Raw genomic sequence first — 27,200 nt, 5'->3', positions numbered from 1 at the left:
GTCGTACATTAACCCAGCCTGCACAACGGGCAACTCCTGGCGTAGCTGCTACCAGAGCATCTTTCTGGGGGGACCCTCAGCAGCCTGAGTCCAAGCTGCAGCTGGGTGACCCGCGGGAGATGTCTCGCCCAGCGTTCTAAGTCGGTGGGCGAGCACACACCACCAGGCTGGCAGGGGCGGCCTGCAATGTGAGCCGGCTGCTGTGCCATGGGACGCTGGGGCTGGGGAGATGAAATGCAGGAGGTGGTGGAGGGGAGGCCTTGATATCTAGTGGGTCCTCTGCTCTGGTGGTCCCTATCAAGTTTCCCTCCTGGCACTGTTCTGAGCCGTCCTCCAGCGTGCTGGGAAAGCAGGTGGCGTTCTGAAGCTCTTTGACTGGGGTGTTAGGGGCTGGAATCTAGCGCAGCCGCTCAGCGGCCACCTCCAGATCTGCTTTCTCCTCCCTTCCCGGTTCTGAGCCATGAGCGAGGCTGAGGTTTGCGGGGGGGAGGGGAGATCTTGTTGTCAGGGGTGCCTGGTGCCAGCTGGTGACACGCACAGCAGCCGTGTTCGTGCTGGGAACATTTTGTACATCTCCTCTGTCTGGTCGGGGCACAGAGGGCTGTGGCAGCCGTTGCCTCTCTGGCTCCGTTAACGCTACTGCAGGAATCTCCTCTCCCGGCAGCCTTGCTGCCCTTTGACGCCGATGTCCTGTTACCGCCATGCGCTCCTCCCCCTCTATCGCGTTCAGAGACCCGGACAAACTGACTCTGTCCCCAGGAGGGTGGGTACCATTCCCACTTTGCAGGGAGGTTGTAACATGCCTAGGGCCATTCAGCTGCTCGTAGCAGGAGAGAGAGTTCCAACCATCAGGTCACTAGAGCACTCCTCTCTTAGGGCATCTTCTAGGTCACAGTGTGCTAAAGAAGCTGTTGGCAGCAAACCTCAGTCTTCCTGTTTGTACTTTCACAATAATCAGGTCGGTGTCCTTAAAACACGGGGTGAAACCTCGCACTAGCGGCCAACTAGCTCCGCCTGGATGATGTCAGTGATACTCTTGCACTGAATGAATCTTGTAGGACAGGGGTGGGGAACTTTGCTATGGTCCGGGGGCCACTGAGATCAGTGGGGGGGCACACAAGTGAGCAGCAAAAGGAGGGGGAAAAAAAATCCCCGAAACCTCATTGACCTGGCCCTTGACTAAGCAGTAAAAACAAAACAAAAAAAATCCCAAAAAACAAACTCAGACGCTGCAACCCTGTGAGGGGAGAGGGGGATGCTGAGGCTCTGTGCTTCCCCTACCAGCGCAGCGAGCCTGTGTTCATGCTCCAGCCCCGAGGCTGGGAGACATGCACTGGCTTGCCCTTTTGCAGTGGGGAGCTCTGAGCCTCACTGCAGGACAGATCAAAGCAAGCCTGGGACTGGATTCATAGGTTCCCTACCCCTGTGTAGGATCTGGTAGATGGATGGACCCCCTGGGCCAATGGGATCTGGGCTTCTGTGGTGTAACATTAATGGAGTGGCGACCTCATGTGGCCAAAAGATCCCGTATCAAGCAGCCTGGTGAATTCATAACGCAAGGGAGTGGAGCTCTGCTTATTTCATGTCCTCTTCTGCAGAGCCTCCACTTCAGGCTGCAGTTTCCATGCCTACTGCAGTCTGCCAAGTTGGGCAGAAAAAATCCTGCAATAGGTTGATCGCTGCTTCTGCTGCAGCTCTGTTCGTGAGCATCTCCTACCTTTGTGGAAAATACAACCCGGGCCTCTTTCCTTTCCAGATGTGTGTTGCGTGCTGGAGTGAATTTTGTTACCCAGCAGCATGAAGGCTCGATCTGTACTAGGCCTTGTCCTACTCCATTAAAACTGATCTAATCTCCCTCCCTCCCTCCCTCTTTTTTTTTTTTTTTGGTAGATCCCAGAAGATCTTTTGAGTCTCCCAAGCAAGGTAGGTGCCCAGTAAAATGACTTAGTTAGCTGATCTGTGTAAGGCACTTAAAAAAAGTACACCAAGGTTAATAAGAGTAGTGTGATCTCACAGAGCTTGGCCAAGTTCCTTTGCCACACCCCCTTTTAGTCTTGATGTCCTCAGATGCTGATGTCCTCAGAGAGAGGCAGTAAGTGGCAGGGGGGAGAGCAGGATCCGGTGCTGAGGGGAGCTGGCTTAAAAGCAGGGGTGCAGTGGGGAGCTGGTGGCGCTTCTGCCTTTGAAATGTAGCAAGAACAGGGATCTTGCTACGTTTCAAAAGCAGAAGTGCCATCAGGAGCACGGGACCAGTGGGGGCTCTTGTACATTTCAAAAGCGGGACCAGAGGGGGACTGTTTGAGTCCCCTGCTGTCTGCACTCCCCACGGTGCTTCCACCTTTGAAATGTAGCAAGAGCCAGTAGGGTGGAGGGATAGCTCAGTGGTTTGTGCATTGGCCTGCTAAACCCAGGGTTGTGAGTTCAATCCTTACTCAGGCCATTTAGGGATTTGGGGCAAAAATTCATCAGGGATGGTACTTGGTCCTGCTGTGAAGGCAGGGGACTGGATTCAAGACCTTTCAAGGTCTCTTCCAGTTCTAGGAGTTGGGCAATCTCTATTAATTTAATGTAATTTATCAACTCATTGAATAATCAATGCATTACATCGCCTGTTCAATTAGTTGATTAATTTAAATTTAACATCCTTAGTCCTACACTGGCCTTCTGTGAGGCAGACAAATGGCTGTGATGAGACCCACGGCCTGCTTTCACTTGTGACAGAGACAGCGTTCACCCTTGCCGTGGTCTCACCTACAGCTGGTAGCACTAGACTCGCTTCTTAGCGATGTTGATAAGATGCAAGGCAGGAAACAATCAGGACTCTGGTCTCCCTGGAAACGGAAGGCTGGTGCATCTGGTTCCTTGCACCCCATGTCCATTTGGAATGCCCTTCCAAGCCCAGTTGTGCTGGAGTAACCCTATTCCTTAGGCTCATAAGTGACGGGAGGGTGGTGAAGTGAGCGTTCCCTGCCAACTTGATCTTCAGTGTCTCTTGCTGGCTACGTTCTGCTGTGACCTAGGCTGCCCTCGAGAGTTAGGAGGAGGAAGCCACCAAACAAGGAAGAGGAGGAATAAAAGACTAGACTAAGGAGCAGCAGTGCAGAAGACTAGGCTAGATGGGTTTCCCTTAGGAGGCCAAATGATCTGGCACAACCCCCTCCAATTTCTTTCTCTTCTGCTTGGATCAAGCGATAGTGAAAAGCAGCCAGCCAGCCCTGGAGTTCAAGTGGCCATGGAGTTGGACAGTAGCTTTGTAGTAGCCAGTCTGTTCATGCAGGGCAGGAGGAAGTTTGGGGGTAGAGGAAGGACTGAACAGACCTGTCTGTAGCTGTTGGATGTATTTTTTTTTTCTTTCAGTGAAAGGCAAGAAAAAACGGGATCTGAAAATAACATGTGTCCCCATCAAGCAACCTGTGGTGAACCCAACGTAAGTTGCTGCTGCTGAGTTCTGATTTTCCATGTTCCTGCAAGTCTGCCTTGAGATTTCAGACTAATGATGGGCCAGTGCAAGAGGAATGTCCCGTTTCAATTTTAGAAGTCCAACTTTCTTTTATTTTCAAGTCTTTCCCTCCATGTTGTGGTAGCATCTCAGTGTCTGGCTTGCAGTGGCATTGGCTTCTGAGGTGACCAATCCCTGCAGCAAGCCACTGATTTCGATGACGTGCTGTAGTTTTGTGCATGTTCAGCGTAGAAGCACCCTGGGACCTGTGAGCTGGCTGCTGGCATCAGAACTAGGAAACGTTATTTAATGGGCTGAAGGAATCTTGCTGCATCGGTGTTAATTTAAATCATGCCTTGGTAGAAGGAGGGCACAGAATATCTTGTGTTTGTTGCCATTGCCCGGTGCCTTTGTTGCCCACTTGGAATGTGTCTCTCCCCTGTTTACTCTGGGAGTTGCTCTTTGAAAAGCACAGACACGTACAAGACCCTGCCAGCCCTTTGTCCTGACTTGCACACCATACCTGGCTTATTCTGAAACTGCCCTGAGCAGAGGCCACAAGCTGGAAAACCCCCAGGCTCATTCAGATATGCTCCCGTCAACATACAATTCTCCATAGGGAAAAGCCTAATGTGTAAATGCACCATGATCGGCCCGTCTTCGTCCTCACACCTAGAGCGCTCCTGAAGAAAGGGCTGCTGTCAGTACCTTTGAGCCCAGGCTCTGGGCCACTGACAAGCTGCTCCAGCCGGGCAGTAACAGAAATATTCCATGTGCTTAGAGTGGCTCAGAGCTTTTTCTTTGGGATGAAACTGTTCCTTGGAGACAGACGTTGTGTTAGCAAATGAGAACCTGGAGGCTAAACTTACTGGCTGTTCTTATTCTCCAACTGGGGCTGCGAGTGAGCAGGGGAAGTAACCACGCATGAGTGTGGAAAGTAAACCTAGATTTTAAAATCGATTTTTAACAATAATGGAAGGTGAAGGATAGAAACAAGTGAGGAATAGGGGTGTTAAATTTAGATTAACTAATTGAATATCGATGGGATTTCCATCGATTATTCGATTAGTGTATAAGGGCACCTCCACCTTTGAACTATAGCAAGAGCCCTACTGGGCTCCTGCTACAGTTGAGAAGCGGAAGCCCTGCAGGGAGCGGGGGACCACTGGGGGACCCTTCTGGCCCTGCACTCCCTGTGGTTCTCCCTTAGCTTCTGAAATGTACAAGAGCCCCAGCAGGGCTCTTGTACATTTCAAAAGCAGAAGCAAGCGCCCTGACAAGGCTCTTGTATATTTCAAAAGGAAGCTCTGCAGGGAGTGCGGGGCCAGTTCCCCGTTGGTCCCTGTGGGGCTTCTGCTTTTGAAATGCTGGGGCTCTTGTACTTTTCAAAAGCAGACTCGCAGCAGAAGCGGCACAAGCGGAGTCGGCTTCAGTTCCTGCTCACGCCGTTTCTGCTCTGCCTTCATCTCCCCTGCTTCCCGTGGAGATGGTGCTGGGGGGAACCAACTTTTAAGCTGGCTCCCCCAGCACTGGCTCCTGCTTTCTCCCCCCCCCCCCCCATTTCTGCCTCTCTCTGATAGAGGCAGCAAGGGTGGGGGAAGCAACAGTCGACCAGTGATGCGACTAATCTGAGAAGCTTCTGTTTATGGGATAGTCAACTAATCACTTACATCCCTAGTAAGGAACCGCCCAAAAAACCATTCAACTAGCTAGTGTCCATTACAGCATAATGCCACTAAAATGTTCTGCCTGCTCGCATGTCAGGGGTGTGTGAAACGGGCTCTTCCGCAGAAAGATCATCTCATCTAGAAAATAGCTTCTCTCTTCTGGAGCTGGGGTTTTCATCCTGTATGTCGTGTGGATGGGTAGATGCCATGGTGTGACTGGCTGGTCTAGTCCAGTATGAAATCTTAGACTCCTACATCGGTGTCTCTGGCTGATCTCCTGGAGTGAGACTCTCTGTCCCATTGCTTGGCTGCTCACCTGAAGTAATTGACTCCTCTTGGTGGGCTATGGCTCAGCCCCAACAGACGCTGGTGCATGTGCATGGCTTGAATCCTGCGTGGAAGCGCCGTGCGTGAGGAAAGCTACGTATGTGCTGGTGGGAGAGAAGCCTGTATTTGTAGAGGACCGTGGGATGTGGACAATTTGCACTCTGTTGTGGTGTGGCAAGGAGGTCGGGGATGTGTGCTGTAATGTGTTTCTCTCTTCCCCCCCCTCCATGCAGGCCTCCAAGGAATTTGGACTCCAGAACCTTCATTACGATTGGAGATAAAGTACGTTCCAATGGTTTTTCCTTCTTCCGGTCCTGGCTTGCGCTTCACTACTTGAACTTGTCAGATCCGTCTGTCTGTCTCACCAGTTGTCAAATGTCCAGAGAGCTGGTCTTGCTTTTTCTAAGAGCATTGAGTTCGGTCTGGTAGCAACGTGTCTCCTGCTGCCTCTGGGGTGGGGGTGTTTCTACAAATGGGTTCCTTTTTCAGTCAGCAAAACCTTCTCCAGCAGTTAAGAGTATCTACACCGGGGGGGGGGGGGGAGAAGAGGAGAGAGAAAAAGAGAGAGAATTTTTGGCCTGAGAGCCTCATGAGGGTTCCAATATTATATGGAGGGTGGGTAGGGGAGGCTGTGCCTCCCCTAACAACCAGGTGTGACCTGACCTCTGACCCCCCCACCTTATTTAACCCCCTTGCTCCCCATTCCGTGACCTGCAGCCCCCCCACTTCCATCCCCCAACCTTGTTACCCGTTGCACCCCGGCATGTGGCACTGCGCTGCCCAGCAGGAGCTTGGTAGCATGGCGAGCAGAGGGGCGAAGGAAGGGGAGGGGCAGGGGCCTAGCATCCCTGGGCAGGAGTTTGGGAGCCAAAGCTTGTCCCTCACTGGTGTAGAAGGTGAATGACTGAATGGGATGGGGAGCTAGTGAACCTTGTGGTAAAATCTGAGACACTGCCCAGTGCTGCTGAGCAATTTATTAAGGCCAGAAGGGACCATTCCGATCCTCTAGCCTGACTCCCTGCATGGCACAGGCCGGAGAACTCCATCCAGTTTGGGGTAGGTGCTGAGAGTCCGAGCAATGGGATGATGCAGCTCACAGGCCAGCTGGAGTGGAGTCTTTGTTCTCCAGCATGGAAAGGAATAACCCCAGCAGTGATTCTAGCGGGAGGTGGGCAAGGAATCTGTATAGCAGGACTGCAAAATCCTGTGGTCTTCGGAACTCCAGAGCAGGGATGGAAAGGGTTAAGCGGTTACCCAGTAAGCATCACCCTTACCAGGCCCCTGCCCTGCTGTGTTTGGGGAGGCCTCCGGCCAGGCCCACGGCAGCATGACATAGCTCGGGGAGACCCTGGCTGGCTGGAGAAGGCCCCTGCGGGCTGTCTGGTCCCCATTTAACCAGTTAAATGATTAAAATTGTATCTGGTTAACATTTTAAAGGCGCATTTCCATCCCTAATCCAGACCAGGCTGACACACCCCATTGTGCGGTGCCTCGGGCAGGACCCCTTCAAGGCAGCACCAAGAGATGTTGTTGTCTTCTGTGCGTGGACACGCGGGGATCCTCTGGCCCCTTAGTGTGAGAGGTGGAAGCTTGCCCAAAATACCTCCCCCATTTTGCTGTCCTATGCACCCACCTTCAGCCTAGCCACCCCTCCACCTCAGAGGTGGGGGCCATCACCAGGGCTGTGTAGATAATACATCTTTGGCATGTTATGCCTCAGACAGGAACCTTCAGGTGAAGCAGCATTGTCTCTACGGATGTAAAATCCCATTCAATCAGTTAAAAAAAATATATGGAGATATCCCTCTTATAGGGCTGGACAGGACCTTGAGAGGTCATCAAGTCCAGTCCCTTGCCCTTACAATAGGACCAAGTACAATCCCTGACAGATTTACCCTAGACCCCTAAATGGCCCCTCAAGGGTTGAACTCACAACCCTGGGTTTAGCAGGCCAATGCACAAACCACTGAGCTATCTGCAGTGCTTAATCAGTTAACCCATTAAAAGGTAGATGAGCTGGAGTGCATCTCCCCCACCCCAGCTGCATGCAGGAGCTGCTCCAGCCTGGGAGAGGGGGCAGGGAGGAGGCGGTGCTGGCTGCTCCTTCTGGCCCCACGCAGAGTGGGGCTGCTGAGTGCAGATTAACCATTACCCATTCACATCCCTGATTGTCTCTGTCTCTTTTCTACACGGCGAAGCTGAGGGACAGAGAAGGGCAAGAGGCTTGTCCAAGATCACACAGAAAATCGGTGACAGAACTGGATCTTCTGGGCCCTAGTCTGTCTCCTTTACGCCATCAGCCCCACAGAGTTCATGAGAACAGAGCCGAGCTTGGCGGGTTCCCTCTTTCTGTCCCAGATAGCAGACAGCCAAATGTGCTGTGTGGATTTGAGAGACTTTAAAAAAAAAAAAAAAACAACAAAAAAAACCATGAAAAGTATGAGCTATGGGTAACATTATGGGCTGGAGAAAGTTGCATGCTGGGAACTTGACCCTTAGTTTCCAGAGATCCCTGGGCAAGTCATTTCTGTCACACAACACACATGAAAAATTTCTCCCGAAGACATTGCATAGAATGGTGGCGCGCTGCACCCAGCGTGCTTCACACTTTCTATTGATACTTGCACCCTTCGGGAGTATTCCCAATGGTCAGCCGTGCATCTGTCTGCAAGGCACTAGCCATGCGGCTGAATGCCGTCATCACTTGGGTCGATTAATGTCCATGTAGGTGCAGCTTTGTTTCATTAGAACCCGTGGGACCCCTCAGGATAGAAACTTTTGCTGTGCATGTGCAAAGCTCTTGTGCTCCTGAAACAAAACCCGTGGGCTGCAGAGAACAGACCTGATCCCTCACCTGCAGGACTGGTATTACAGCCCTCCTTTCTCAGCCCCCAGATGTGAGCTCTGCCTCCCCTGGCAGCAGTAGTAGGGCTCTTCTCTCTGCGGGCAGTCCCTGCAGGGCAACATGGCATGTGTGGCCTGCTTCAACGTTTGCCTTCTCACAGGGCCAGTGGACTGCGTTGCAGCCCTGTGTGAGGGAGTGAGCTTGCTCTGCAGAAGGGACAGAATGTGACCTCACCCCGAGGTGAAGGTCCCCACCCCCAGCGTGCACAGAGCTGCAGTCAGTCGGCATGAGCTCAGTGCACGCTCCCTAACAAAGCCCTGCTTGTGTTGCTGATTGCCAGGCCTATTCATTGCAGGTCTCTAAAGGGAAGCCATGCCTGGGTGTTGGCACCATAACCCTTCCGTGGCTCCACGCCTTTCCTCTCCTGTCTCCCTTGGATTTACCCTGCGATGCCTTGTGAGCTAGTGAAAAACACCAGCTGGAAATAGTTGCTGCCTCTGCTAGTTGGGTCTCTTGTTACTAGCCCTCTCGGGGCTATGTCAGACTGTTTGCAGGGGGGGCTAAAAATAGTGCCTTGCAGAAGAGCTAAAACTAGCTGCTTACCTTTCTCCCCGGGTGAGTGGCAAGACAGACAAGATCTAGATTTTCTAACCCTGCGTGCAGCTGCTTCACCTGCCTGCCCAGTCAGTTTTGCTCCCTTCCTCTGCTTAGCCCCTTTTTTAACCCCACTGTAAAATGTAGTTAGCAGAAACTTACGTATAGTGTGGGCACAGAGAAGGGCAGTGGCTTCAGCAGAGCTACTGAGCATGCTCAGTTCATCTTAAATCTGGTGGGCAAGACAGACTCTGCAGGCCAGATCTGGCCCAGTGAATCTGTCCCACAGCCACCCTGCTGCCCTCCAGCCCCCAGGCCAATCGAGTCCTGGGGATGGGGGTGCACGTGAAGTCTCCTCCCCCCGCCAGGGGTACACGGCATCAGAGGGAACTGCTGGCTGTTTTAAAACAGTTGGTGGTTCTCTCTAGCCACTGCGTGCCCCTGGCAGGGCGGGGGCAGGGAGCGAGGGACTTCACATGCTCCCTGCACCTGCAGGTCCTGATTGGCTTGGAGGCAGGGGTAAGCATGCAAAGTCTCCTCCTTCTGCAGAGCCTAGAGGGAACTGCCAGCTGTTAAAACAGCTGGCGATTCTCTCCAGGTGGGGGGGAAAAGACTTCACACACTCTCCAACTCCCAAGCCAATCAGGGTGTGTGGACGGGAGTCCCAGTGCAGACCTGGAGGCTGCCCCCCTTGGGTTTAGGGACCCGAGATGCTTCTGAGCATGCAGCATTACATGGCACTTGCCACCTGCTTTTCATGCAAACAGCTCTGATGGAACTGGCTGGACATTAATGTCCCCTCCCTCTCTGGCAGATGCCAGCAGCTCCTTTCCCCTCCTTAGGCTGCTGTATGAACATGCCAACGGGCCCCTTTCTTCCCTGCTGTGTTCAGGAGTCTTGTTTTGGCTCCCTGGGACGCAGGGATTTTGGTGTTGGTTGCACTTGAAACTGGAGCAGCAGGAGGCAGGGAGTCAGCCTGGGCAGAGGAAGCATTGAGGCACCTTGCGATTGTGCCTTGAAACCCCTGTAGTCGAGTGTGTCATCACAACCAATAAAAAATGTGCCTTGTGACCCCTGTGCTAACCCCAAATAGGGAAGTTAAAATGCGTTTATTTAGGTAAACGTAACCGCTGACATTTTCAGTGGTTTTGTGTTTACACCCAGCAGGGAAGTGGCTTTTAAGCTGTCTCTCCATGTGTATCGGTTCCCATGCCCCCCCTGTGGTGCTGCCTCTGTATCAGAGGCAGCCGTGCTGGGAGAGGAGAGGGCAGGCAGGTACCAGCTTCCGTGGAATTGCCTGCCTCCCCACCCCCTCGCTGCTGTCTCTTAAAAGCCGGCACCCTGCGAGTACCAGCTCCCCCTGTGCTGCTTCCTCTGAGACAGAGGCAGCAGCGCCAGGTGAAGCCTGTGAGTAACCGTGAAGGTTAACTGACGAGGCTCATCGGTTACATGTTCACACCCTGACCCTAAACCACCCTATCGGGCATTGGCCCAGCATGGAGGGGGTTAGTCATCCTGGCGGGTGGGAGCTCAGACCATGGCAAGCAGCGGGGAGGACGATCCTGGCAGAGCGCTGTGCGGGGAACTCCCTCGGTCCTTCCCAGGGAAGGAGTGGCTTTTGGAAGTGGTTCATGCGAATGCCTGAATAAATTGGAGTGCTTGCTGGACGTCTGCTGCAGAGGCAGTGCGGACGCTCTCCGGGGAGCCTGTGGCTGCATCTGCGTCTGGTGGCATCAGCCCCCTTGGGCTGTGATTTGCGCAGGTCTTCGGCCTACCTCGCTCTGTTTGCTGGCCTGTCCCCTTCCAGGATGTGCTCATTGCGGGGGAAGCGGCTGGCGTCTTCCTTTGCTGGGCAATACATGCCTTATGGCTGAGCTCAGGCGTGGAACTCCCCTGCTTCCTGGACCATCTGGGTGCCAGAGACATCTGGATTTACTGGCCTGTGTTCGGGGTTAATATGTAGCACGCAGCAGAGCTCTCCTCTGACACAGCCTGGTGTCGAGTGCAAAGAGGGCTCTTTATGGCTGGGCACCATCAGCTTCATCATGGGCTTTGCTCTTCAGCACCCAGCAGGGTTCCCCCTCCGCTCTGGGTGTAACTGTCAGGTGTTGCTTCGGGAGCAGAGCCCCCTCTTGGGTAACAAACGTCTTGCCTTACCCACCCTTCCTCATCACTTCACCTATGTAAATAGTTGATTTCCTGAAGACCAAAGCAAAACCTGCGGCCATTCCAATCTTGCCTGGCAAAGGGAGGGCTTCAGCCGGCTCGGAGGAGTGCTCGTGGCTTCCTCGCACAGGTCTTGGGCGTGAGGAAGGTGTTGGTCTCTATGGTGCTGAATTGGTGTGTGCAAAAATCTCGGGGTAGAAGCCAGCCCATGAACACGTAGGGGAAGAAGGCCGATCTAGCAGATGGAGCCGTGGGGTGGGCTCGAGAGGGGGGAATCAGCTTGGGCACATGCACCCTGCATGACCTTAGGCAGGTCACTTAATCTGCCTTGGGTCTCCATTCCCTGTCTGTTAAATGGGGCTCGCATGTCCCTACCTCACAGGGGCGTTGCAAGGATAAAATCCGTTCCTAGCTGTGAGGTGCATAGATACCAGGGTGACGATGGTCATATAATACCTAGATGGAAAGGAGGAGAGACCCGGGGAGGGAGAAGAGGGTATTCTGCCATCACCAGCAGCCATGCAAGAGTCCTATTTCACCAGCTACGTTCCCCTGCTTAAATCCTGCTTTGCCTGGTAACGAGCTGTAACGTAACAAACTTCACTTGGGGTTGGCCCTACTTTGAGCAGGGATTGGCCCCTCTGGTCTGGATCCAGCCTCACCTGGTTAACCATTCACCTCCCTAGTTTAAATTGCCTACCAAGGCGATAACCTGGCAGCGCAGTTGCAGGCTTCCGAGGACGCTGAGTAGCAAGCGAGGTGCCGCTCTCCCAGTGAAATCTGCGTGCGCTGACGTCTGTGACTCCTGTAACGTCGCAGACGCCCACCCTGCGGTGGAGAGCTGGCCCAGTCCATGCTGCCTCCACGGTTGGGAGTTTGTCGAGGTGAACTGTCCCCGAGCCAGTCGAGGCAAAAGCCCGGCACAGGCCCCCACGTCACTGACTGCAGTTCGGGTGTAGTGGGACTGTGGATTCACGTGGGGAGTAGGATTGCCAGGTGTCCGGTATTGACCCGGACAGTCGGGTATTTTCGCCTCCTGTCTGGTTTAAAAAAAAAAAAAAAAAAAAAATCAGAAAATACCGGACACCTAAAATCAGAAAATACCGGACACCTAAAATGCCCGGTATTTTCTGATTTTTTTTTTTTTTTTTTTTTTTTTAAACCAGACAGGAGGCGAAAATACCCGACTGTCCGGGTAACTACCGGACACCTGGCTACCCTACAACACATTCAGCCCCCGAGCCCCTCGGGTCCCCTGCCAGACACCCCCCCTCACCCCGCTTACCTGGTTCCACAGGGGCTTGTCTTGTGATTGGAAAGAAAAACAAAATGACTGCTGGCAAAAAAAAAGCCTCTTCTTAAAGGGGCCATGCTGATTTTTTAATTTTTGTTGTTGTTGCTTAACTGCTGTCGAGGTCCTATTCTTTTTTTTTCTTTTGCTCAAAAACTTTGGTCTCCCCCTTTTTTCCTCAACAGAATGTTTTTCCTTGTGTGTCTTTTGGGGCTGGGGAGTGGTTTGGTGTTTTTGGTTAAACCATCTGGCAACCCTAGTGGGGAGATGTTCATGTTTTGATGCATTTCAGTTAGCTGGGACATAGCCAGCTTCCCAGGAGTCTGGGGAGGAGGAGGTTCTCTGAGGCTCTCAAGTCAGACTTCAACCCACTGGATGCTGTTAGGCCTAAGGGGCGGGGGATGTCTTCCTTTTGCATGGTCGTATCTCCCGTGCCATGGTGACAACACGTACGGAGCCGGTCTCAACCGGACGCTGCTGCTTTCCAGCAAGGCTGGGCATGCCCAATGGCAGTGCCACCGTGTTTCTTCTCATAGGAAAGTTGTGGTGGGACAAGTGAAAAACAGGCTGCTTAGCACTTTTGGAAAGGGCACGCTTGCAGCATCTCCTGCCCTGGCCCTCGCTCAGATGAAGTTGTTGGGTGTCTGACCTACTTACAGACACAATGGTCCATGGGTATGAAACCTGGAACCCACGGTACAGGTCTGCCACTTGAGGAGTAACTTCACCAGCGGTGCCTAGACTAGGGATGTCCACGTGTCGTCGACTACACGCACTACCCTCCCCCCTTGCTGCTTCTGTATCAAAAGCAGCAGCAGTGCAGAGGGGGGAAGTGGAAGCTGGTGTGGTGAGGAGCAGGATTTAAGCAGGCTGCCTATGAGCACTGGATCCTCCTGCCCTGCACCCCCTCGAGAGGGGGCAGGGTGGAGCCGATACGCTCAGGAAGCCAGCTTTCAGGCAGGCTCCCTGTGCGTGCCAGCTCTGTGGACCCACCTGCCCCCGCCCCTTCCCCTTTGCTGCCTCCTACAGAGGCAGTGAGGGGGGTGAGCAGGAGGCCGTGCTGAGGGGAGCTGGCTTGAAAGCAGGTTCCCCCAACACCAGCTCCATGGTGCTATCTGCCCCCCCCCCACGCTGCTACCTCGACAGCAGCATGGGGGAGAGGGCAGGGGAGGCTGCTGAAAAGCAGCCCCTATCCGTGGGGGTCTGAGCTCCCCAGAGGGAGGGGCTGCTGTCGTGGTCCAGCCTCTGTCCACGGGAAGCTTGGACGCCCCCTCCCCCCCGAAGACAGGGACTGCAGGCAGCCGGTCTGCACGGGAAGCTGGTTTTTAAACTGGCACCCCTGGTGGACCAGCTCCCGCCTGCCACCCCACACTGATACAGAGGCAGCAGCACGGGGTGGTAGCGGTTCCCTAGGAGGGAGGCCAGGAGCCCACTGGCTGCTGGCCCCACCCCCAGGGACTATTGAATAATCCTGTGACCGCTAAGATTTCATGCGGTCACACAACTATTCCGTTACATACATGATATCTAACATCCCTAGCATAGGCAGCAGGCTGTTAGTCCTGGAATGCCGCCTGTAGCAGGACTCTTGACCAAACGATACTGGTGTGCTGCCATCCCGTCAAAGGGAATGTCTGGGGTGGACGCTTCTGGTCAAGGCCCGGTTCGTGGTTGATGCCCGTTTTTTCAGTGTGGCAACGTGTGTGTGTGCGCGCGTGTGTGGGGCGGGGAAAGTTTATAGCTGCTCAGCTCTTAGTCTTGTTTCTTCTACTTCCTGTCAGTGTTGTGGTAGCCTGTAACTTGCCCTCTCTCCTGCAGAACTTCGAAGTGGAGGCCGATGACTTGGTGACCATTTCAGAGCTGGGTCGTGGGGCCTACGGAGTGGTGGAGAAAGTCCGACACGCGCAGAGTGGCACCATCATGGCTGTCAAGGTGAGAACAGCATGCTGGGCTCTCCTGTGAGGGAGGGGGGTGAGGATCCAACCAGCAAGGAGCCGCTAGAAACCCAGCTCCGCTCCTGTTGGCGTGGATGCAATCCAGGTGACTCTACCGGCTGTTGGGCTGAGGCCCTGTCTCTGGGAGAAGAGCTCCTTGGGCCCTTAGATGTGAGCGAGACCCCGCCTAGCTCCATGTGGGACTCCGCCATTCTCTTTGCTGGGGGTGGATTTTGGGAGGCTCTTCCCAGGTGAGGGGGAAGGCCCGACCAGAACCCACCTTTCTGCAGGGAATGGAGCACTGCTCCTGGAGGACATGAAGCAGACTTTGAAACTCCAGCCACTCGGACCTTTCATGACGGCCACTTGAACGGGCAGTGTTGGCCACTTGGATGTCCAAGTTCCCTTCAGGTGCTGGCATGCTTCAGTACCTACCAGGGAGTCAGCCAATGATAGTGGAGACTCTTATCCCTTAGATACCCAACTACATGTCCTTGAAATCGGGGGCCCATGCACCTCTCTAGATTAAAGTGTGGGGTAATTCTGTGCCCCTCCAGCACTGCAGATGCATAATGAAAGGCCCAGTGAAGGTTAGGCTAAAATGCAGCCCTGAAAACTCCAGGCACTTAGTGGGAGGTCTAAGGTGTCACATGTGGGCCCAAGAGCTTCACCATTGGCTCATGATTTTCCTTCCTCAGAGAATCCGAGCGACCGTGAACACTCAGGAGCAGAAGAGGCTACTGATGGACTTGGACATCTCCATGAGGACAGTAGACTGCTTCTATACAGTCACGTTCTACGGAGCCCTCTTCAGAGAGGTAACAGGGCAGCATTAGCTGTGGCGCGCTCTGGCAGCTCAGTTCTCAGTTGGCTTACGGGACGGGCTGGAATGGTTTCTTGAAGGACCCCGTATCCTCGTATTCTGTGTGGGCTGTGTGTGTGGATAGTTGGACTCCACCAGAGCACAGATCTACCCCTTTTCCAGGAGTAGATCCTGGGCCACCGTACTGCATCCACAAAGTGTCAAGGAAACAGGGTGGTGGGGTGTGTGTGTCTGCTCCACTGTCCCACCTCCATGCTAAAGCTCTGGTTCAGAGCACATTGTGTCTGGCTCCTGGATCCATTCAGCAGAAGCTGCTCAGAATCTTTCCATCCACTTCACTGTACTTTGGACTGGGCCCCAAATCTGAATCCATCGTACGATCCTTGCAGCTTTGGCCCATGCGTCTTCATGCCCCAGGCAAACTTGATGCTCTGATACAGCAACAGCTGACAGGTTTGCCCACATCAAAAGGGCAGGGACTGCCACCTTGTTTTGATCTCCAGATGAGTCACTGCAAGAGAATTCCTCCGGCTCGTCTTCCTCACAAACTGTTTCTCTCATCATCAGGGCGATGTGTGGATCTGCATGGAGCTGATGGACACCTCTCTGGATAAATTCTACAAGAAGGTGCTAGAGAAGATGATGACGATCCCCGAGGATATCCTCGGGAAGATCGCTGTGTCGGTAAGTGGCTGACGTTTGACCAGAGAACTCCGCGTGGTGTCTGTCAATATAATCCCCCTGCCCGTCCCATCTCGGGCTCTGGAAGCTTGCAGTGCCCCAGTGATTGGCACTGCAGAGGATCTAAGCGTTGTGATGTTCATCTGTAGGCACGGAGACCACGCGTTGCCGGCTCTGTTGCCCTGAAGCTAATCGTACGAGCCACCTGCTTGTGCACGTGCTCGTGGCTGTTTTGCATGGAAAGGCTGCTGCTGTGAGGTTCAGTGTGTCTAAAACATTCTTTCTCTTCTGATCCCTAGATTGTGCGAGCCCTGGAGCATTTGCACAGTAAACTCTCAGTGATTCACAGAGGTAAGCAAATGCTGAGGGATTAGAATGACGTGCCTGCCCGATTCTCGCTCCCAGGAATCCGCCTTAGAAGGGCACAATTTCTGTAGGGTGCTGGGTGCGTCTGGCTTCTAGCTTCATTTTGCAGAAAGGGCTCAGAATCTCGAGAGGGGCTTCAAACCTCAGGGCCTGACCCTGATGTTTTGCACTCACTGAAGTTGTTCCTTACAACCCACCACAGGATTCTGTGCCTTTTTCTCCTTCCCCGTTTGAATATGTTCACAATTGCATTTCCACATACTTCTGACTCTCAACCTCAGTTCCTGAGCATAAATTGCAGACTGCTGTTAGAAAAATGCCTTCTGATTCCTAGCAGCTGGTTGAAGGATGAACTCATGGTTAAAACTCTGGGACTGCAAGTCAGGAGACCTAGGTCCTCTTCCTTGTGGTGTTGGAGTAGACACACAACCATGGGCAAGACACTTAATCTGTGCTTCAGGATCTGTCTGCCACTAAGGAGGTAGAGCAGGGGTGGGCAATAACTTTTGCCTGGGGGCCATTTCAAAAATTTTTGAAGTAGCCCCAGACCAACCTGGAAGGGGTGGGGCCTAAATGGGAAGGGGTGGGGTTACCCCACTCCCAGACCATGTTTGCCCCCCCCCTTCCCACTAGGTACCCATGCCCTGGAAGAGGCTTGGCATGCTCCTCCAGCCCCCAGGCCAATCGGGACCTGGGGGTGGGGGAGCACGGAATACCTCCTCCCGCCCTGCAAGGAGCCTGTGGCACTTTGAAGTGCTGCGGGCTCCTCACAAGGCTGGGGCAGGGTGAAGGAAGCTTCACGCAGCTCCCCTGCCCCCAGGCCCTGATCGGCTTGGGGGTGGGGGAGCACGCGAAGCCTCCTCCGGTTCCCCCTCCTCTCCCCCTGCCCTGCGAGCAGTGCACGGTGCTTCAAAGCACCACATGCTCCTGGCAGGGCGGGAGGAGGCTTCGCATGCTCTCCCGCCCCCAGGCCAATTAAGGCAACTTTGAAGTGCTGCTCACAGGGTGGAGGCAGAGTGGAGAAGGCCTCCGGCGCTCCCCCGCCCCCAGTCCTGGTGACGGAGGAGCAGCAGAGCCTCTGAAGGCCAGATCCACCCCCATTGGTGAGCCGGATCCAGCCCGCGGAGGCCTTTTTACCCACCCCTGCGGTAGAGGCTTAGGTCATTGTACTGGGGAATAAGATGCCGTAGAAGTGCGAAGTGAGCTAAAAATAAGAGTGAATGATATTGAAATCCAGGGTCTGTGGAGTGTTTGAGTTCTGGTCTTATTTCCTTTGGCTTATCCTCTCCCCCTTGACTCAGCAAGGATTCCCTGCAACGTCTCTAAGCAGCTAGAACATTGACTTTATGGTTGTAAGCCTCCTGAACTCTGTAGCCCACTTCTTTTGAGCTTTCTAAACTGAAGATGTAATCCGCTCCTCCTCTCTAATCCTGTTAGATGTGAAGCCTTCCAACGTCCTCATTAATAAGGAGGGACACGTGAAAATGTGCGACTTTGGAATCAGCGGCTACTTGGTGGACTCGGTTGCTAAGACTATGGATGCTGGCTGCAAACCCTACATGGCTGTAAGTGCGTGAGAATGCATGCTCTGGTCCGGCATCGTGAGACGGCATTCTGCCTTGCGTCAGCTGGGGATGGGTCTGTCCCCTCCCTAGCGCCTAGTTTTAAGTAGGAACAGAATGGGGGAGTTTGAACACAAGCTGCCTGCCCTGAAATGGAACCGGTCCCGGAATGTTCCCCGGAGGCCCCGATTCAGCAAAACACTTAAAACACTTGATTAACGTGCAGCATGTAATTGGCCCTACGCAAGTTGCTGTGCAGCCATATAATTGAGTCAGTGGGATACTCATGTAGTTAAGCGTGGGCTGTGTTGGCTTGGACACAAAGTGTTGTCACTGTAACCCAAGTTACTCCCCTGCCATCTTTGGTCCTCAGAATAGCACAATCGTCTTAGCAGCCTGGCTGTTGGCAGCAGGTGCCTGTTGGCTGGCTGGCTCCTCACTGGCTAGGGACTTCGTGGGCTGACCTTGCTAGTTAGCTCATGAGGATTGTTTCACTGTTTTGCATGGTCCTCCCAGCTTTCCACAACCGCCCCCTCCCTCCCGCTGTTGCCGCCTCGTCTTATGTACTGACTGTAAGCTCCTTGGGGCAGGAACTGTCCTTTTCTCTGGTGCTTAGCACCCTGACCGCCACCATATCCGATAACAGTGGCAATTCCAGGAGAAGCCATTAGTGGGAGGTGGCACGTGGGGAAAGAACATTAGCAAAATCACTCACGTTCATCTGAGGAAGTGGGTTTTGCCCACGAAAGCTCATGACACTTTATATGTAGTTGTTAGTCCTGTGGCACTATACAGACTACTTCTTGTTAAAATTAAGTTGGATAAAGTTGCTTAAGACGTTGCTTTGATCAGTCACATTTAGAGACCACCGTTCTTATTCGCTAACATCAGTGCCTGGGGAGCCCACCCAGGCTGGGTTTCGTAGTCCAGGATAATACACTAGTAGGCGTCTGTCTGTCTTCTATGCTGGGAAAAGGACAGTTGAGTTGCACTAACTTCCATCTCGTTGCTGCAGCCAGAGAGAATAAACCCGGAGCTGAACCAGAAGGGGTATAACGTGAAGTCTGATGTCTGGAGTCTTGGCATCACAATGGTAAGGGTGCGCGCGCTGTGGTCTGGATGACAAGGTGGGGGAAGGCAGAGGCAGCTGGATCTGGCTTCTAGCCTGGTCATGCTTAACGTGTTTTGGAAGCTCCCACCCCAGGGAGACACATTCCAGTAGAGGCCAAATCCTGAAGTCTTACTCGGGCCAGTTCCTGTTCACTACAACAGGAGCATGACTGGATGAGGGCACGGTAGAGTCCTCAAGTATTGGCCCTCAACAGGCTGGCCAGTCTCCGTACTTTCCCCTGTACCGCTGTTTTACTGCTCGTGGTTTTCACAAGTGCCTTGTGCAGCATCCAAGCCACTCCCCTGCTCCAGGGGGTCTTCAGTTCCTTGGCAGAACACTGAAAACATCAGGCTGGGCTGTAGACTCCTTGGGTATGTCTAGACTTCATGCCTCTGCTGGCAGAGGCATGTAAATTAGACAACCCGACATAGTTAGTGAAGCAGGGATTTAAATATCCCCCGCTTCATTAACATAAAAATGGCCGCCGCTTAGTGCCGGCTCAGCTGATCGTCGACACAACGCGGCAGTCGAGACGCGGATTGGTTGGCAAGGAAAGCCTTTGCCGACCGATTCTGTAAACCTCGTTTCAGGAGGCATAAGGGATCGGTCGGCAAAGGCTTTCCTTGCCGACCAATCCGCGTCTCGACTGCCGCATTATGTCGACGATCAGCTGAGCCGGCACAACGCAGCGGCCATTTTTATGTTAATGAAGCGGGGGATATTTAAATCCCCGCTTCACTAACTGTCGGATAGTCTAATTTACATGCCTCTGCCGGCAGAGGCATGTAGGCTAGACATACCCCTTGTGTTCAGGCTGGCTCTGCTGATGCAGAGGGTGCTGCTTGTGTGAAGCCAATTACAGCCCTGCCTGCCCTCTAGTTTCCCTCTTGTCAGTTGGGGGCATAGCTTCCATAGCAGGTTACGAGGAACATGGTTCAGTTGATACCTAGGTGACAGCCTTTCTGCCAGCGCAGCTATTTGTGCCATGTGACTGATCTGTGTAGCAGTGCATTCTGGGAATATCGAACCAGGCCATAGTGCCTGGACATGCAAACAGAGCAGTCTGTGGGTCACTACAATGTGGGATATCCCACTTGACAGAGAGGTAGGAGGGAGGAGGGCCAGGCAAACTGGTTACAGAAAGCACAGCTTTTGGGGCCCGGGTGTTGCAAGACGTGAGTTGCGCCCATCTCAAGACCTCTAGCTAGGGAGGCTGGGGAACACACAGCTCTGATGATATTAAGCCACATGATGTGTGGACATGGAAGCTTTCGAGCCAGTTATGATGCTAACTGGCTGCAAATTGGATTCATAGTAGTGGCAGCGGCTTTGGGTAGCTTATCTGACAAGTGTAAGAAGCTTTTGTTTTCAGTGAGCATCTGAACCCTCCTGGCTCCGCAGGGCAAAGGAAATCCCTGTTCTTGGCTCAAAGAAGCTAACGCCTGGGAAATGTTTTTTCCTTTTCCAAGAGAAGGAGAGACTGAGTGGGTAGAATTTTTTTTTTTTTCTTTCAGGATTTCCCCCAAGCTTTTAGCAGGTATAGTCCATTAAGTTTCAGAGGGGTAGCCATGTCAGTCTGAGTCTGCAAAAGTGACGAGGCGTCCTGTGGCACCTTATAGACTAACAGATTTATTGGAGCATACGCTTTCGTGGGCCAAGACCCACTTCGTCAGATGCAAGTTTGTGCATGCTGCCTTAGCAAATGGTCTCTCCCTGTCCCTCACAACAGCAGCAAAACCCCCGCCACAGCCTCCAGTTCTTGCCTCTTCTTCCTATTGGACTTTGCATTCAGTCTGGAGTTGAGCTGAGCTGACGGGACATCTGTGCAGCAGCCTGGAAATGCGATCATGTTTCAGTTTTCCTCCCCACAGGCAGGAAGCCGTGCGACCTGAGATAGTACAAATGAGGAAATCGATTCTCTCATTTAAAAGCCACAGGGAGGGTTCTGCTGAAATCCTGCCAGCGGGCAGCTGATTGCTCTCCCCCCTCCCTCCCACCGGCCCCTCCCCTGGGTGATTCTTACTAATATCTTCCTCTGGGCTGGCTTCCTGTTTTTGTAACCTAAGGGGGCTTGATGACTCCAGACCAGCACCTTTTCAAGATAGTTGGCCAGCACTCGGATGGGGCTTTCTGTGGGTGGGTTGCAGACAGGTTTCCGGCAGCAAGGGTCAGAACCCAGACTGCTCATCAAACATGAGACCGGAGCATCCTGCTGCATTGTATGCCCGGTGCCCCTGCGGGGAGTCCATAGAGAGCTCTTTGAGGGCTTGTTCCTGCCTTCCCATCCTTGCATGTGCCAGCTATTTAGTGACTCTTCCACTTGTACCATTCCTGGCTGAGGGCAGTAATGAAACCTGTGTAACGAGGTGCCAACCCCGCCGCCCCTTGCCGCACCACGTAGAATATTTACAGGGCATCTCTCGTGGTAGCTAAGGACAGAAACAGCAGAAGCTAAACTTTGCCCAGCTTGCATCGGGCTATGAAATCAGCTAGACTCTGGCTTCTACGCATTCCAAACCCTCCTGGGGCTCGCTCTGCCACGGGACTGCTGAGTTCTCCTTTAGGAACCAACCGCACACGCTCCCTGACTGACCTTAGCTACAGAGACTGGGTGTGTGGTGATGTACCTTAAAGGTACAGCTGCGGCCGTGACCAGCAAGGCAAGAGTCTGGAGATTTTTATTGGCTTTAAAGAGACAGCCTAGTTTTGACCAAGAACGCTTGAAGTTATGCAGGCCAGGGTACAGGTGGCTGAATCTTCCAATTCTGGGCATAGGCCTATCACCCAAGAAACACCCTTTCTCTGTGTGATCAGTGTTAGGTGGTGCCACTGGGTGCCTGGTAGATTTTGCTTTCCTCTGAATCATGCAGCAAAGACTGCTGATAAAAATAGTAGGTCCAAGCTGGCGCATAGCTGCTTCTCTGCTAACTAATTCTCTTCCATTGGCTTTCCTGTTCCATGGGCTGTACTTTTTGTGTAGTAATATTCCCAGTGGGGGGTAGTGTAAATCTCAGGAGGGTGTCAGGAACTGGAAAAGATGCCCAGATGCAACACTGAAAATGGGCAGAGTAATACTCAGAAATGCCTGGCAAAGTATATGGCAAAGTAGCTCAGAAATACCTTGTGTTCGGCTTAGAGAACCTTAAGAAAATTCCTGTCTTTCGGCATGTCCTAGGAACATACAGAATATATGTGGCTGAGAGGCCAAAACTGAAGGGGAAAAAAAAGTGTCGTGGAAAAGCATTTTGACTTCTGGCTTCATTTTTATAATGAAAAAACTGGAAAATGTTAGCAAGAAATCTTCATTTTAAAGTTCGTTTAAAAATCTTACTTTTTTTTTTTTTTTTTTCTGCCCACTGAAACTCTGCTAGCCATCAGGGCCTGGGGTATTCCTGGGGGCTGTCAGTCTGAAGCTGGTATTGCTGCATGTCCAGGAGTCTGAGTCACCACTCAGCAGCCCGTTTTCCTAGGTGCTGTACAAACCCAACACAGACTCCCCACTCCAGAGAATTAGCAATCTGAGGATATGACTATTCCACACTGCCAAGACCTCATGGCTGCCTTTTCTCTCCCTTGCCCCCCTAGATTGAGATGGCCATTCTCCGCTTCCCTTACGAGTCCTGGGGCACCCCCTTCCAGCAACTCAAGCAAGTGGTAGAGGAGCCTTCACCCCAGCTCCCTGCTGATCGCTTCTCAAAGGAGTTTGTGGACTTCACAGCACAGTGGTGAGTGTCTAAGCTGAGCCCCATCCATCTCCTGCCTGAGGCTTCCCTATGTTGAATGCTCGTCTCTTGTACCAAAGCACCAAACGTACCTTTACTCTGCCTCAGGACACCACCTCTGTAAGTCTTTCCCATCTCCTCATCCTGAATGACCAGCCACCTGCAATCTGTGCAGCAAATGCTCCGCAGATGGGTGCGGGTTCCTGCCCGTCGTCGCTGGACTGGCTGTAAAGGGCTCTTGCTCTTGCGCTTTGTACGGTTCACACTAGGGATGTTAAATTTCCATTAATCGACTAATCAAGTACTCGACTAATCAAGTACTCGATGGGGGGGAGACTGACTTTTAAGCTGGGTCCCACTGGCTCCTGCTCCCCCCTTGCTGCCTCTCTGAGGGTATGTCTACACTACCCCGCTAGTTCGAACTAGCGGGGGTAATGTAGTTATCCGCAATTGCAAATGAAGCCCGGGATTTGAATTTCCTGGGCTTCATTTGCATAAAGCCGGCCGGCGCCATTTTTAAATGCCGGCTAGTTCGAACCCCATGCCGCGCGGCTACACGCGGCACGGAGTAGCTAGTTCGGATTAGGTTTCCTAATCCGAACTAGCTGTACTCCTCGTGGAATGAGGAGTACAGCTAGTTCGGATTAGGAAGCCTAATCCGAACTAGCTACTCCATGCCGCGTGTAGCCGCGCGGCATGGGGTTCGAACTAGCCGGCATTTAAAAATGGTGCCGGCCGGCTTATGCAAATGAAGCCCGGGAAATTCAAATCCCGGGCTTCATTTGCAATTGCGGATGACTACATTACCCCCGCTAGTTCGAACTAGCGGGGTAGTGTAGACATACCCAGATAGAGGCAGCAAGTGGGGGCGGGGGGAGAAACGACTAGTAGAATGACTACTCAATTATCCAGTAAGCTTATCAGGTAGTCGACTACTTGACTAGTCACTTGCCTCCCTAGTTCACGCTTGAGAACTTTTTCCGTTGCAGGCACCCAGCCCAGAGCGACTGGCTGTAGCATCCTGGTGCATCTACCGCCCAATGCTGCCTTGGGCTGCCGCTTTGAATTGGGTGAAGGCTGAAGTTGGCCGTCTCAGCTGGGAGTCTTCACCTGCTTTGGCCACTATTTTAAGCTGAATCTGCCCTTTAATCTGCCAGCTCTTGGCTGGGCCTGTGGTTCTGGAATAGGTATTAGCAGGGCTTGACAAACCGCTGCATCTACTCGCCCATGGCGAGTAGATTTCAGCCGGTTGCGCTGCGAGCCCCATTCACTGGCACTTCGCACATGTGCAGTGCAGAGCTGGTGAGTGCCTTTCACCGGGGTTTGTCTAGCCCTGGGTATTAGCATGCAATATCTTCCCGGTTGGGTGGTACCAGACTCCCTTCTCTTGGGCATATTTTGCGCCTGTTCTGGCCGCACAAGGGAAAGAGCGAGGGTTTCATCTGACTGATTACCAGGCTGTGTGCTGTCGGACAGCACTCTCCTATTTGCCTGCCTCATTGATTTGCTAGGCGCTCTGGTTCAAAGCCAACACTTGCATAATCCAAGAGAATGAAGAACTGGGAGTTGCCGGATGGAAAGAAGGGGATGCTGGCTTAGAGGTTTCCCCCTTCTCTCCCATCTTGAGATGCTGGTTAGTCCATGGACAGCAAAGATGAAGCCACCGTGTCATGAGCCATTTTATTTTTCTGTTCCAGCTTAAGGAAGAATCCTGCGGAACGAATGAATTATTTAGAACTTATGGTGAGCCTGGATTTTTATTTTTTGATGTCACGTAATCTTGGCCTGTAATGAAAGCTAAAGGAACTAAGCAGGGAAGGTTCCATGCTCCTGGAAGGGGTGGGGCGGGGCGGGGCCTCTGGTCGAAGGGGCGGGGCTGGGGGCAGCTAATCCTCTGTGCTGCTCCCTCAGAGCCGCATGGAGCTCATGGTGTGGCGCTCAGGTGGCAATTTAAAGGGCCCAGAGCTCCAGTTGCTGCCACAGTAGCAGCGGTGGCAGCCGGAAGCCCCAGGCCTTAGGCAATTGCTCTCTTCGCCATCCCCCCTTTAGCGGGCCTGTCATGAAGCGTTAGAGCAATGGTGGGGGTGTCTGCACAATTTGAATTTTTTTTTTTGCTAAGTCCCAAGTCAGTGACATGGAGCCAAGTGGAGGGGGAACAGGAATATTGAAGTGTCTGCCAGCCAGGTGCATTCGGCCTCCCCTCTCTGCCCCTAGCACCTCCGCTTCTGGCTGGCTTAGACCCATCACAGCTGCGGGTTGAAGTGGGGACCAGTGGAGCTAAGAGCATGAGCTGCTACAGCTTGAGCTAGTGACCGAAGGCTCCCTAGCTGGGGGCTGCAAGAACTAAAGATGTTGGCAAACGTTAATTTTTGTAAACGTGTAATCATTGAATTTTTCAGCAGTTACATGGTTACACGCTGGGGCGGGGGAGGGGGAGACAGGCGGGAGCCAATGTTTGTCACCTCCCCCCCACTTCCTCTGGCACCGCTGCCTCTAATAGAGAGGCAGCATCACAGGGGATGGTAGGGCAGCTGACACCACGGAGCCAGTACACACAGACACTGGCTCCTCCCACTCCTCCCTCCCCCCTGCTGCCTCTGATACAGAGGCAGCAAGGCAAGCGGGTGGGGGGGAGGTGTGTGTAGCTGTTAAGTCTGGGCTCATCGGTTAATCCTATCGGTTAACCATGCAAACAGCTACATGCTAACATCCTTAGTAAGAACCCTGTAGCACACTTAGCAGCTGGTTATGCTGGCTTCTGCTATCTGTGGCTCAGTGTGGCTGAGTCATCCAGGCGGCAGACTTTTCTGCCCTACACTCTTGCATGGACTTCAAAAGCAGAGGTCGCAAGTGTGAAATGAATCTGTCCAGTTCAGCTCCTGTGGCCTACAATCTGGAGTTTTAACAGGATGGATGTACCAGTCTGGGACTTTCTAACTGTATTTGCCTAGGGTTGTGGTGGTGGGGGAGAGAAACCCCCCGATGTAGTGCTGGCTTTGTGACTCCTGCCAGCGATCGTGTTCAGTTTTATTTCTGCATGCCCACATTGATGCCGTCCTGGTTCTCATTGGCAGGAACATCCTTTCTTTACCTTGCACAACACCAAAGAGACTGACATGGCCTCCTTTGTGACAGAGATCCTTGGGGAAGACTCCTAACTCGCCAGCCTCGCTGCCACGTACAGTCACTTCAAACCAATGTCCTGGCTTCCCCCCAGAAGAGAAAACGAGGGCTCATGTTCACGGTGGTTTGCACAAATTGCCTCTCCCCTGCCCGTGTGCCTCTCCAAGCCAGACGGGCAGGGGTGTGCTCTGGCTTTTATCACCTGTACACTGAAACTTACACAGCAAGGACCTTTGAAATCGATGCATGGAGTGGCCAGTGCCGTTGCTGACTCATCCATGGGATGGAGTGGGCTCAGGAGATGATGTCCTGGTTCCAAACATTCCTCCTCAGTTGCGTCAGGAGAGCCAGATGCCTGGCATCTGAGTTGAGGAGTCTGTTCCGTTCAAGGATGGGGCAGGGGGAGAGTGAAAGTGCCCCCCTCCTGAGCCATTTTGGCGAAGGGGCCAGAGAATATTTGCACTCGCTCCCTCCATTGTGCGGCAGAGCCAAGAGATTCTTTTTTGCACTCTCCAGTCTCCTTCTCTGTTCCTCCCAGGCCTGGGGGAGTGTGTCTCCGTCAGCAGTTGGGGGGCCAGGGGATGCCTCCATCAGAGTTCAGTCCTGTTCTGCCTTCCCTCAAGGCCTGCCCTCCCCACCAGGTACCATGGCTGCGGGGATCCCACGAGACTCTGTCCCAAAAGTGGTCTGAGGAAATCTCTGCCCAGCTGCAGTTGACTGCTGCTTGTGGAAGAGGGGTGACACCAGGATCAGACGTGTGTGTCATTCCAAGGCCACTCGATGGCTGAGGCACCTCCACCCTTGCCAGAACCCTGTTGGGGCAAACCCACACACAGGTCAGGTCTCCCTAGACTGTTACAGTGACCCCCAAAAGCCTGTTTTAACAATCCCAGGCCCATGGCATTTGGGGGAGGATTCCATATGCTGCCCCTCCCCCCCCCCCCAAAAAAAAACCTCACCCCACCCTGCGACTGGATAGGTATTTAGGTGGCCCGCTCCCATTGGCAGACAGTGACGTAGGTGCCGAAATCCCACGTTTCAGCTGTTCGTAGAGGCTAGGACTTGCCACCCTCCCCGCCCACTTCCTGAAGCTGGAGCTCAAGAACAGACCCAGCACTGTGACTCTTGTTGGCTTCTGAGGTTATGTTCGTTCTACTTGGTTCCACATTAACCCCCCCCACCCCCCAAAAAACCAAACCCATCCGCGATGTGAAGCCAATGACGTGTCAAGTGGTGTCCGTAATTGTACATTTGATGTGTGTGTATATATAATGGACTGTAGAACTCATTTCCTAGTTTTAATTGAATGAGCTGTAAATTAAAACCTTTCCTTGAGGGAGGAAGGGGACAAGCCCCCCCTTACTTAACAAATCCACTGTGAAAACCGGAGGACGGGTTTCCCCTCCCCATCCAGCCACAGAGGCATTTGAAAGGGCCAGGGAACGGAGGCGTTATCTGGCTTGTGCTGTATGTGAGCACAAAATGCACATGGCATATTTGGATAATGTTTTATAATGAATAAGCTTTCTAATTTTTTTTCCTTTCTAAT

The 27,200-nt window shown here is 53.0% G+C and overlaps 1 protein-coding gene across 16 annotated transcripts in view; it reads left to right on the top strand.

Moving 5' to 3' along the window:
* Window positions 1-26,590, top strand: part of MAP2K3 (mitogen-activated protein kinase kinase 3) — a 96,906-nt gene extending 70,316 nt beyond the window's left edge. For 8 of the 16 annotated variants that reach the window (XM_075899695.1, XM_075899694.1, XM_006112928.4 and 5 more), the window contains 12 exons: window positions 1,891-1,923; window positions 3,358-3,427; window positions 5,667-5,715; window positions 14,148-14,261; window positions 14,962-15,081; window positions 15,654-15,770; window positions 16,067-16,118; window positions 17,571-17,698; window positions 18,711-18,788; window positions 22,392-22,531; window positions 24,226-24,271; window positions 25,603-26,590. In XM_075899695.1, the coding sequence (XP_075755810.1) occupies window positions 1,891-1,923; window positions 3,358-3,427; window positions 5,667-5,715; window positions 14,148-14,261; window positions 14,962-15,081; window positions 15,654-15,770; window positions 16,067-16,118; window positions 17,571-17,698; window positions 18,711-18,788; window positions 22,392-22,531; window positions 24,226-24,271; window positions 25,603-25,686 (1,031 nt within the window). In that variant the 3' untranslated portion in view covers window positions 25,687-26,590. The remainder of the gene's footprint in view (window positions 1-1,890; window positions 1,924-3,357; window positions 3,428-5,666; window positions 5,716-14,147; window positions 14,262-14,961; window positions 15,082-15,653; window positions 15,771-16,066; window positions 16,119-17,570; window positions 17,699-18,710; window positions 18,789-22,391; window positions 22,532-24,225; window positions 24,272-25,602) is intronic. The other 8 variants (XM_075899708.1, XM_075899696.1, XM_006112929.4 and 5 more) reach the window with 1 other exon arrangement.
* The last annotated feature ends 610 nt before the right edge of the window (window positions 26,591-27,200 follow it).

The sequence above is a fragment of the Pelodiscus sinensis genome, chromosome 16, assembly GCF_049634645.1.
Source record: "Pelodiscus sinensis isolate JC-2024 chromosome 16, ASM4963464v1, whole genome shotgun sequence".
NCBI lineage: Eukaryota > Metazoa > Chordata > Testudines > Trionychidae > Pelodiscus > Pelodiscus sinensis.
Note: the sequence above shows the minus strand (reverse complement) of the source record. Positions and strands in the feature narration are given on the sequence as shown.